Raw genomic sequence first — 13,094 nt, forward strand, 5'->3', positions numbered from 1 at the left:
AATTGAACTTGAATTGAAACTAAAAATTTTCATTAGATTATTGAAGTGGCAACAATGTTCATTAAATTTCTAATTAATTAAAGTATGTCTTGCGTGAAAGGGATAAAATGTCATAACTCACGAAAAGGGATCGCCACCGAATAATAAAACAGTGCACATATAGCAGTATTCTGTTCGCTACTCAGAATTGCTAATAGCACACTTGTATTTGTTGTACTTGAGCTCTTTACACAATAAAGACATCTCGAAAAGTGACTTTCCTGATGGGAAACACTCTGTAGACCCAAGTCACCTTTCTTAACTACCAGCTGTATAATGTTGCAGCACGTCTCTCACAGAAGGTGAGCGTTGAAGAGTTGCAAGGCAGGAATTTGACCATTGTAATCTTTATTCACCGTCTCAAAGGCTGCACCTACCTATGTGCCAGCAACAGTGTCCTGCAAGCTTTGAGTCACTGTGACACTACATGAAGTTCAAAGAAATGGCAAAAACTAAATTTTCACTCTTCATTTGCACAGAATACTGCACAATTGAGGAGTGGTAGAAGGTTGTAAAAAATTTACACAAACAGTGATTAACAGCTGGAATTTTTGGCAGCTTTAATCCAATGGAATTGCAATTGGAACATATTTCTGTGACTTGACACCACCTCATGTCAACAGAAAGTAAATAAATAAAAATAAATAAGGCTGAGAGAAGCAAATGTCAGCTTTATGTTTTAACACTTTGTGTGTGGTTTGCACACAGGAAAACACAATGTGCCCTACTTCAAGTGCAAAAGAAAACCTGTCTCGGCTTCCTCTTTGGCAGGCAAATGTATATATCAGCTACCGGGCAGGCTGCTCAGCTGCCATTTTGTTTCGACAGTAAAGTAGCCAGCATCATTCTTATTTCATTATTGTCTTCGCAAATCTGTTTTCTTTGCCAGAATCAGAACAAGACATAACATGTACATTGTCCATTTTGCTGTCTAGTTTGCTTTCTTTGAGTGTTGGAACACAGCCTTTATTGCACAAAAAAGCTGATGGTGGTGATGGTGGCCACACCTGTGGGGATGGCTGATGCTGCATGCAGCAAGGGGCCCAGGAGTTGAAATGTTCATCCATGCAAAGTAGGCACTACTTTGACATCCTGCTTTGCTGTTTGTTGGAGCAGATGGGAGGTTGTGGCGGCCTTTCTGAACCAGCACGGAGCCACCTCTGATCGAACAGCCAAGGAGGTACTCGCAAAGGCCAAGAGCTTGCAAAAGCTAGGTAAGCTTCTGCATTGATACGAAGCTCACCCAGGTGTGGTTGAACCTCACTGTAGTATCAATCATCTTCCAAACAGGAAGTCTTGATCAAGGTTGAGCGTTGGTTTAGTTGGTGCTGCATAATTGATGCTTTCCCAGCACATTGGACATGGAAAGCAGAATGGACACACACAGTGCTGAACGAACAACTGAAATTTATTTTTCTTAGCACAGATATAAATGGGCTTTGCACCAGAAAAACAGGAAAAGTAACAAATGAAGTGAGGCACAAAAATTGCAGTGTGTAAAAAGCATCCCACCGTATGTGTCACTTGTTAGCAGCACCATCCCTCAACCAGGCTGCCCTGCCAGAAACTGCAGTCCATCCTGATGGCTGAATGACTACACAGTGTAGGTTTGTTGTGCATATTGTAATGCTAAGTCTTTTTTGTGTTCTTTTTGTTTGTTTTTTCCAACACAGTTAAAAGCATAGCTCGTATGCTTTGTTAACGGTAGTCTCAAATCTGCATTGCCTTTCTTTTGCTGTGATGTGTCAAGAGTGCATGTCCCTTCGGGTAGGTAATGCTAAGCACCTGCCTGCTGGATGCAAAGGATGGAAACAAAAGAGAAAAAAAAACATGGAGATTTATAACTACAAATACAAAGAAATCAGGTGGGAAAACCTGTATGATAACAGAAAGGGCAGTGCCTTGCCCCTTGCGACACTAGCTGGCTGCTTAAGGTCAATAACATACTGCAACAAATGCAGTAAACGCTCGTTATAATGAAGTAAATGGGGCGGCGAAAAAATTAGATATGACGGTAAATTCATAAAAAGCAATTACCTCTTAAAAGATGTCTTGATTTTCTCAACAGCACACACATGCGAGATACGGCATGTTTTCCTGACCTGCATGCAAGAGAAAATATGGGGACTGCGCCTAAGTACTACGAACATGAACACATTTTCACCTGTTTATCCCTAGCCGATCTGGACTACGCGGACGCAGAAAAATGCTCCGGTATAAGCTCTCCCTCCTTTCGTCTTTCATAGCATAGTGGTTACAACAATGCGCTGGTGTTTGGGAGGTCTGTAGCCTGAATTCGTTGTTTTCTGTCGTTTTTTCTTTCGTCTGCTTTCTTTAAAAAAATATGGATTGTATCATTTCCCGCTTTCACTTCTAGTGTAGGTGTTTTTTAGCTATGATTCACCACCAGGCCTGGCATAAATGGTTCCTGCCAATAGGAGCGAAGGGACCTGGCACAAAGTGCAGGATTGGAGCTCAGGGGCATGACGCTTTAGTGGGTGCAGACCAATGAATAACAATGCATTCATACAGCGAATTTGTTGTTTTGTATACTTCCCCTTTACAGATTTCGTATTGGCCACTGTGATCCTGTTTGAACGGAAGTTAAGCACCGGTTCTTGCATAGTGTGCATTGCCATTGGCTAAGGACAAACCGAGCAAAGCTTGCACTCCTCCGTTGTACCTAGGCGCAGTCCCCAAATTTCTCTCTCCCAACTTGCACAGGTGCACTAGCATTGGGCCAAGGTGGTACAACTCTCGCATATCTGTGCCGTTGACGGAATGGAAATGTGCCCTTAAAAGCTAAGAAAGCGAAGCTGGAATAGCACAACTTCATGGAAGTCTAATACCGATATCACACGGCGAATTTTCGATCGCAGTCTAGCCAGGTCGATATAAAACATTTTTGATCGAAACCACGCATTCACAAAGCCTGCACCTGCCAATGCATGCACGCATGCAATCACGGAGGAAGTAGTGCGACTTGATTCGGGTGACTATGGGCACGCGGGGCATGCGGGGCACGCGGAAGGCTGCACGGAGTAACACTTGTCTATTCTATTGCAGACTTTGCGCATTACTTCCACAGTGCCGTAGCCGCGGTGCCACGGCAGCGTTGCTTGCTGATGATGATGCACAAGCCCAGCATTGAGAAAAAGGATGCGTGACAAAGAAACTAAGGGTCCCTTGTGCAAGCGGCACGAAAGGCACCAAGCGTCACCGGGAGTGCGCACGCAGCTGATGACACGCAGGTGCAGTGTGGAGGTGCTTTGGTGTAGCTGGTGACAGACAGGGTAGCTTGTCCACCCAGCATGGAAAGCTTGCGCTGATCACCACCGTGAGTGTCCACACACCCCTTGCTGGTTCGCTCTGAGCGGAAAAGCTTATTGTCTCCAGTAAGAGCACGAATGTCAACGAAACAAGCAGCCATGCTCTTCATGCTTCATCAAGTGAGGTGTGGCCAGCACTGCCGAAGACATGCCACGCGCCAGAGCCACAGCACATGACAAGCCACTTAAAAGTCAAATGTCACTCCAGTGGACCACGTGCAAGACAAGGATTCACAAGTGATTGCTATGCTCAAGTCAGTCACGAATGTCACGCGCCTACTACTGACAAACATGGACACTCCGGCTGCTCATAGCACACTGCAAGTACTGGACGTGCTGACTCCAGTACTTGAAAGCATCCCATAGCACCATGGCCCGCCCCTTGCTGCCCTTCCACAAGGAAATCAAGAAAGCATCTCTATTGCAGTGGAATGCCCGTGGTCTGAAATAGAGAATTTCAGATTTTAGACACTGTCTCTTCAAAAACCGTTTTCCCTTCCTCGTGATTTGCTAACCGAACGTGCAGAATGTCATATGCATTTCTGGCTGTGAGGCATTCATGCCCTCTACTTGTGGGGATGTGAGCAAGGTCATTGTATATATTAGATGGGATCTGACTTGCGTGTTGCACGCAGTCCCGCCTCACGACGACAACCAGTACGTCTGTTTAATTGTAAAAACGAAGAAGTTTACGTTCACACTCGTCGCTGTTTACATTGCTCCTTCAAATGGCTTTGACTCTAAACGACTGCGCGGCTTGCTATCACCGACATCCAGCCCTACAATTCTCACCGGAGATTTTAATGCTCGCCATCCGCTTTGGGAGAGGTTGAAGATGGACTCCAGGGGAAGGAGACTAGCATCCTTTGCCACACAACACGACCTTTATTGCCTCAACGATGGTAGTCCGACATATTTACGTGGGCTTACATACAGCAGCTGCCTAGACTTGACCCTGGTTTCTCGGCGTCTTGAAAGAAATGTGCAATGGTTTCAGACATTGAATCACATGGAAGCGACCATATCCCCATTACCTGAAGATCAAGGGACTATATAAACGCTCCTCCACGACCCTCCGGCGAACTGACTGGTTCATGTTTTGGTCGCTTGTGGAGGAAGTATGTCTGCAAGGGAACCATTCAAATCTGGAACACGAAATTCAAAAATCCATGCAAGAAGCTACACGCGGTTTTCAGCCTTTCCCGAAATATGAAGAATTTGAAGCTGAACTGCAGCAGCTACGAGCAATTCGCTAGCGGGCTGAAAGAAGATACAGGAGAAATCCATCCATGATCTCAGAGAGGCAATACGGATGCAAAAGAAGATTCAACGCCACATTGATGCGCTACAGTCTCAGAGGTAAAAACGTTTCTGTGAGTCGTTGGATCCACGTCAGTGATTATCCCAGATATGGAGAACCATGCATGGGCTTCGCATATCACCGCAGCCCTCGCAAATCCCTCGCTTTGCACCAAGGTCGCAGAGAAATTGACATTGCTGAAGAATTTCTCTCAAGACTTGCCGGCTTGCAGCTCCAACACACACTTACACCATGTGCCATTCCTGTGCCACGGGATTCCCGCATGGATGTAATGTTTTCGGTGGAGGAGCTTGAAGCGGCACTGGTGACTTGCAGGCGCTCTTCGTCACCTGGGCCGGACAGCGTTACCTATACGGCACTCGCCAATCTTGGGCAGAAAGCACAACTCATGCTGCTAAACCATTACAACGAGTCTTGGCGCAACGGTTTGTTTCCACGTGAATGGAAATGCAGCCGCTCGGTTCCACTTCTCAAACCTGGTAAACCACCGTTAGATTTGTCATCGTACCGCCTCATCGCACTGGCCAGTTGCATAGGAAAAATAATGGAAAGAATAATTTTGGCACACCTGGAATGGTACTTGGAAAATTACTACGTGTACCCAGATGCTATGGCTGGCTTCCGGCGTGGGCGTTCCTCCATAGATAATGTCATCGATTTGGTCACGTTTGTTCAACATCAAAAACGTCTAAAACGACTCACTGCGGCATTATTCCTTGATATAAAAGGCGCCTGTGATAACCTAGCACATTATGCCATTATAGACGCTCTGACTGAAGCTGGACTCGGTAGTCGCACTTTTCAGTGGTTGTGCAGTTATTTGGCCGACAGGCATTTCTTCGTGATGACCAAGGATGGCGGCACGACTCAACACAAACGTTACGTGGAGTACCACAAAGTGGAATGTTGAGCCCGACGTTATTCAACCTAGCACTCATTGGCCTGGTCGGATGCTTGCCCAACACAGTTCACGTATCAATCTATGCTGACGACATCTGCATCTGGGCGTCTGCTATTAACACGACTGCAGGTACGAGCATGGCTACAAAAGGCAGCTACGTTAACATCACTGTACTTGTGAAAACAGACCTTAGAGCTGTCTTCAGAGAAATGCTGCCTCGTTACATTCACTCGGAAGGCAATGAAGCGTTACTCTGTATGTGTCAATGGGCAAGCAGTTGCAAATGCACAGAAACACCGCTTCTTAGGGGTAATTATGGACCGCGACCTATCATGGAGCCCGCACATTTCCTACCTAATGAAGAGGTTAATGACAGTGATACATCTCCTCAAATTTCTTGGCGGAAAGTCATGGGGCACATCAGTGCGGTGAATGCTGCAGCTTTATGATGCCTTGTTCCTCGGTTTCACAAGATACAGCCTCCCTGCGTGTGGTAACACCAGCAAAACAAACCTGCGTGTACTCCGGGGACTACAAGCTGAAGCCCTAAGGACGTGTCTTCCTAAGTGTGCGTCTACAGCGGCAACGATTGTCATAGCTCGAGATCACGCAATATCAATGTACTTGGTAACCGACGCTCTCGGGTGCATATTCAGTATGTTCCCCGACCACCTTCTTTCCATCTCGCCGCTTTACCCACAGAAAGGCCACACACAACTTTCAGTCGTATAATTGTTGCCATGCCTGCAGCAAGACCGTCCTCACCTTTATTGTCCCTGCACAAACCTGAAATACGCCTCGTCATCCCAGGAATCACGAAAAAAGCTAATATTCTGTCATTTGCCCTGAAGCCGGCTACATTAGGACTTTTACATGAGGTACACAGTGGCCGCGTACGCGTTTGCATTGATGACTCTGTCACACCTGCAAGTTCAGCTGCCGCTGTGGTGATACCAACAAGATCCGTCAAAATACAGCTAAAAACGTCACATGTATCATCAGCGACAGCTGCTGAACTGGTAGCGCGGCGTGCGGCTCTTCATTTCATTCAGGAGGAACCCCCCCCCCATGCATGGTCAATCTTCTGTGATACCAAGGCAGCGCTACAGAGTGTACCCTCAGCACTGCGTCTGGATCACATGAGCAGCTCGTCGCAGAGATCAGGGAAGTCCACCATTGCATAGTTGACGAAGGGCGCCATATAATATATCAGTGGTTGCCTAATAACTGTGACATGGCAATGATCAGCTGCCTGATCTGCCCCATGACGGCATCAACTGCGTTACTATTCCTCTTTCGAGAGCCGAAAAAGGAAAAACAATTTCCGCGCTTGCGCATGACGTAACATTAGCTCGGTGGATTTCATCTGAGTTTACAAGTGCACGCCTTCATACCCTGGACCCTAAGTTAGAGCTCCTTATTGCGACCCGACCTTCCGGGACGAAACTGCACGCTTCTAATCATCTATGGCTTGGAGTCGCATTTTCAAATGCGTACTCCTTTCTTATCGGAAGGGTCAACGGCCCACTTTGTGACTTCTGCAGGTGCAATGAAACAATCGCACACCTTCTTTGTGCGTGCCCTCATTTCCACCCAGCAAAGAGCAGTCCTCTCAGCCACCCTAGACAAACTGAACAAGCGCCCAATAGCAGAAGTCAACATCCTTGGAAACTGGCCTACGCGAACATCAGCGCGATGTGCTATGAAGGCGCTGCTGCGGTACTTAAAAGACACGGGACTTTCTGACAAATTGTGACTGCACATTGTGTGACGCAGGATTGTACGGTGACACTGCATAACACTAAGAACGCTTTTGTGGGCTGCGTGACAGTGCCCACAGAAACAATTCATGTGTACGTGTGTGTGTTTGTGTGTGTATAGTTACTTTTGTTATTTATTTTTTATCCTTTTCTCTCTCTTACCTATACATCCCCTTTCCCCTCCCCCAGTACAGGGTAGCCAACCAGAGATAATCTCTGGTTAACCTCCCTATCTTTCCTTTGCCTCTCTCTCTCTCTCTTTCTCTGAGTAATTTGGTTTAAAATGCATGCATTCGTGTCAGGACTGGGAGAAATTTCGAATAAAACTACAGTTAAACCTCGATATAACAAACTTCAATATAACGAAATTTTTGATATAATGAAGTATTTAACTTTCCATGCCCTCTTGTCCATAGAACACCATGTAATTAGAACCTCAATATAACAAATCGTGTTTGTATGCGATTTCAATAAAACGAAATTTTGCTTCTGCAGAAAAGAAATGCCGAGACAATAAATGGAAACTTCCGCGGATGCAGATGGTCAAATGATTGAATTACAAGTGACTGCTTGCAAACGCACCTCTCAAATCGCAAGCGGCACCGCAAGGGTAACCACAGAAGTGAAGCCGCAACATGTTCAGTATAAGCTCAAGTGCGATAAGATCCTATTGCGCCCTGTGCACTTTGTGTTTTAGATGCGAGTGAAGGTGTGCGAGAAAGAGAAAGATTGTGGCTTCATGTACGAGTCTCACCTCCCCACGCGAGCAAAGGCAAAGAGAGGGAGGGGAGTGAGCTCGCGGTGACACGATCAAGTGCACGTGAGGGGCGAGGAGGCTAAGTTGGCGGGCGTCTTGATTCCTGGCACGCATATTGGCCGTGGCTGCGCATGGCTGTTAGCGCGGCGGAGTGCATATGCAGCCGTGCACCCTACTTTAGAGGTAACCTGCCGTGTGTGCAAAGAGTGGGCATGCCAAGACGACGTGGCATCACGTAAGCTGTCTTCCGCGCATTTAGTATTGAAGGTTCCATAATCTTGAGTTTTGGTGACCCATTGGAGCGAGAGGCAGATGAAGCATTCGCTCCCTGCTGCGGGTACTTTTCATGATAGCCCAGGGCAGGCGACGCTATCAGCCGTGGGGGCGGAGGGCACGCCAAAATGTGGCTGACTTCGCTTAGTTCATACCGCCTTTGTGAAGATATCGCCAACGTGGCAGGAAACCGTATCATTTGTCGCCGACTCACAAATTCATCAAAATTAATTGTTTTCTCATTCAAATTTGCTTTTTTTCGATTGTCTGATAATTCAGAAAATTCTGCGGCCCCTTTCCACGTAAAAAAAAAATGTGATGAAAAAAAATTGATCGTCGACTGTACTTATTTGAATAAAAAGTTGAAATTCAATACAACGAAATTTCTATATAACGAAGCAAATTGCCGATTTTACCTACTTCGTTATATCAAGGTTTAACTGTATAATTCCAGTAAAGCAGCTTCGTTACAACTAGGGTTTACTGTATGTGCCACGTGATGAGGCAAGTGCCTGCTGCGGCGAAAGTCTCGAAATGACTCAGCGCGTCCAAATGCAATGCGAAGGTATTCTCTTAAGGCGTGATAACACTGTCGATACGCGAGCAACCAGATGCTCACATCTCCGATTGACGGACTATTCAGTACAACCGTGCCAACAAGCACGAGTTGTCGCACTGCGGCTGGCTTTCTTGTCAACGGCACCGACATAATCGGTGTGCTGGCCGTCATTCGGCCGAACCCTGTGTGATCGACCATCAAAGTGACAACGCGATAGCAACAGTAGTACCTTCGCTTGTATATATAATTAATTGCGCTCAAAGTGAGTCAGAACATGCCTATGAATTTGAAATGCACAAGCTTCAACCCTCGAAAGCCGTGCACATGAAGTTTAAGCCAATGTTGATCCTGTTAGGCGAAATTTAAGCCTGGTGCCGTCGTGTTCGTGCACCCGCTACCAACGGACTTGAACTGAAATGTAAGCAGTTAGGATGAAGGAAACTGTTTTTACAGTTCAGTTCTGTCTTTAGCGATTTGAAATCAACTACACTTCACTTTGCACGGCACGTACACAGTAAGCGGCAAGCAGCGACACAACGCTGTGCCAACAACTGTATGTCACCATACCGGTAGGCTACCAGTCGCATTCGCTACGTAGATGGGTGGGTCCTTACGTGTCGTTATCCTGACACATTTCTCAATTCCAGAGATGTACTGTTTACCTCTGCGTCAAACAGGAAACAAGACACGGTGCATTCAGTATGCAGCAGCATGAACAACCGTCTCGCTCAGTTATACCAACGGTTTCAGTGATGGTATCCGTGTTTTCGCCAAAGAACAACACGACCTACAAATGAGCACCTAAGTTATGCCAGCACAGTTTTCTCTAATAATGTTTTACGGCACGCGCAAACTGTAGCAGCCCGTAAAACGTTATCTGGGTCACAGTTGCTTTTCTTTAAGTGGTTCAGTAGGTCATATTGACTCATCTCAGGGTGGAACAACATGGCACATATGTGGATATGTCTGTTTTGCTACGGTTTCACATTATTTCATATCAGCATTGAACCGTTTCCACAATGTTTGGCGCTAACAACGATCTGTGTCTGTAGATGTCAATGTAAACAAGTGCACCGCTTTGATAAATCCAGTGCGGAAGGCTGCGCTTGAAGACTTCTTGAATATTGTCACGTAGCAGTGACGGTGAAGAAAGCAGCCAAACTGGGAAAGACGAAACTAGCGTTTTATTGGGCGAACTTGTGCCCTCAAAAAGAGGCTACACTCAAAGAATGGCGACAGCGGCTAACACAGTCGGCGATCGTCGAAAATCTGATCAACGGGGCAAGCAGGTCGGCTTTTATAAATCAATCGTCGAATGTTCCAGACTAATCGCTGGGACCCGCATGCCTTCCACAAAGTTCTACACTATTCGCGTCGCGCATACATGCACTCAGATTACACAAGGTTTGGTGACAGACAGCAGATGGAACCATCGATAACATTCCAGAAACTTCTGATACATGCAGCCGCGTCCTGCGCTGTGCGATAACATTTGTTAGGTGGTGAAACGTGCTGCCTGATAAAGACAAACAAGTACACATGTCAATGTGCAAAATTGAAATTGATTTATTCCTAATAGATTACAGGTTATAAGGAACAATAATATAAAAAAGGAGGTCCCATAGTCGATGACTGTATCGGGACCTCCTGTTATTTATAAATATGTTTTTTCTAAAGCAACAAGGAGCATCACATTAAAATGACATATAAGGATATAAGGAAACATGGAAGAAAGTAAGTAGTGGAGCATACAAAACAAGATATACTTGTGCATTTGGGAGTTACAATAAATCTAATGCTGGAAATTATACAATCGCAAGAAGCAAATTTATGTAATAAAACTAAATGAACGAAACAAAATTGACAGTAACGGACAGAAAAAAAAATACAGAAAGTTTCACCCATCGTTTAACAATACAAACTGCAACAAAACTTCAGAAAATACATGACCCCCAATAAAAAAGAAAAGGTTCCGAAACAGCAGAATATTTGAAGTAATAGGGCTGAAAGAAAAAAAAGTTAAAGTTAAATATTTTCTGTTAGAAGAAAATTCTTCTGATGTTTTTTAAATATGGATGTTGAATCTTGATGCAAAGTGGCATGGAATTCGAAAATTAAAAAGCCGAAATGTCTAGATAATGTTTAAAAAGAATACAAAAAGTGAGGTCCAAGTGCCGAAAACAGCAACAACAATCTCCAAGGCAGCCGTGTCGGCAAAGGGTACTCAGCGTGCCTTTATCGGCCGCACTGCTTGCACGACAACGCACTCAGGCCTGCTCACCCAGTAGTCATTGAGTGCTTCATGGCTTCCAGGAACGACATTCTGGCCTGGGGAAGCCATTAATAATGATTCACGATCCACGAAAAGCACAACTGACAAACGCTCAACGTGGGCGCAAGTACACAAATCGAGCGGTGAAAGCCCCGGGACCCTTCCAAAACCTTTCCAGCGGCATGCGGCAGAGGGCAGCACAGGAAAATGAAGAAGGTGGATTCTAGTTCGAGAGCTGGTCTACTCGAAGAGGCGCACATTACTTGCACAAAAAATGACAATGCATGATCTACTATTTAACAAAAAGTCACGAATTAAGTTTTTAACTAATTACCTTATGGCCCATATTGCATTTTACTAATTCTAGCTGTGGAGTTCTCAAGGCAGATCCACTTGGAACGATTTCTCAGGATGACACCAGTTTGAAGATATTCATTCCCGAACTTTGCAGACAAATGCATTGGTGTTCCAGTTACTCTTGTGCTTCAAGGGACGCTAAAGGCAAATAGTAAGTCGAGCTAAAGTGATAGATTAGTTTAGTGCTCGAGAATCTCTAAGGCATCAATATTATTGCAAACAGAACCTTAGTAATCAGGATATTGAGGTAAATGCAGGACATTATTGGATACTTCCCCGGTACTTGCAAGTACTTGCCCAATGATGAAAGCACTCCTCAGTTAAATTCTGTCACTAGTACTAAACCACTCATTCCAAAGAACATCCTTGTATTGTATTATAAGATGAAACGAAATGCTGCTTGTCCAGTTCTATGTCATTTTTAGAAAAAGGAACCCATTGAAATTACCCTTGACAATGACACGGGCGGTCGAAAGGTTTCGTTTTCACTCGCTTCCGCACCACCCATGCTATTGCGTTTCAGTAGTTTCGTTATCGCGTAATGCTACGCTGGTTTTGCTGGCTCGTGAAACTCTCACAAACTGCAAGTAGCAGAGAATTCAACTTCCATGTGATGTCCCGGGATGCGCGAGCGGTCTACGCCACTTCACCGAAAAGCAGCTTCAGCGGCGAATCCACCACTCTGTCTTGGCTTGGTACCACCATATGTATGTCGGATGCCATTTTACTCACCGACGACAACAAAGGGTGGTGATGGCTTATGCAACCTCACCACTCCCCAGAATATGGCATTCAGGTATTCGGGTGGTATGAATTATGAATATGGTATTCCGACTTTTCAGATACAATTTTCTTGTAAACGAAGTCCTTTCTTGGCACCAAACAAGCATCGTGAGGTTTCTGGAATGGTATTTAAACAGTGCACATCGACTTAGTATTTGCCTTAGTGTGCCTTTCAATACAAAAAACGACGTTTTCTTAATAAAGTAACTGGAACACCAATGGGAACACTGGGTTTTATTTCTTAGTTGCACGCACTTCCTCTTCCTCATTCACAATTAACCTGCTGAGTGAACTGTCACTCACACACACACACACACACACGCATGCAGCAAGCATTGTCGCACATTTTAACTATGCGCCTGTTGTCACTGTCTGTACTTGTTTCAGACCCCCAGTTGAAGGAGGAGGCCAACCGCAAAGCATATGAACAGCACCAGAAGTCCTTGGGTGCCAAGGCCGAGGTGGCTTTCAAGGATGAGCCCACCCCGTCACAGCGCTTTGACGGTGGGTGCCTCTTTCTCAGGCAAAGCCCGACCCACATTGAGGATAAACTGCTGTCTGGTAGAAGCGTTAAGGAACAACCGAACAGCATTACTAAAAAAAACATAAAAATGGTGGTGAGGGGCTTGAAGAATACACAACTGCAGCCATGCAATCTAGGCTATTAGATTAACCTTCTGGAAACTCAGCAGCACTTGTTGTATGCGAAGTGCTTGTTTGCATAGTGGCATGTTTTATGCATA

The 13,094-nt window shown here is 45.4% G+C and overlaps 1 protein-coding gene across 1 annotated transcript in view; it reads left to right on the top strand.

The window, feature by feature from the left end:
* Positions 1-13,094, top strand: part of LOC126523468 (dnaJ homolog subfamily C member 2) — a 134,424-nt gene that overhangs the window by 101,337 nt on the left and 19,993 nt on the right. The window contains exons 14-15 of the mRNA XM_050172073.3: positions 1,156-1,253; positions 12,739-12,855. Coding sequence (XP_050028030.2) covers positions 1,156-1,253; positions 12,739-12,855 — 215 coding nt within the window. The remainder of the gene's footprint in view (positions 1-1,155; positions 1,254-12,738; positions 12,856-13,094) is intronic.

This window comes from Dermacentor andersoni, chromosome 6 (assembly GCF_023375885.2).
Source record: "Dermacentor andersoni chromosome 6, qqDerAnde1_hic_scaffold, whole genome shotgun sequence".
NCBI lineage: Eukaryota > Metazoa > Arthropoda > Arachnida > Ixodida > Ixodidae > Dermacentor > Dermacentor andersoni.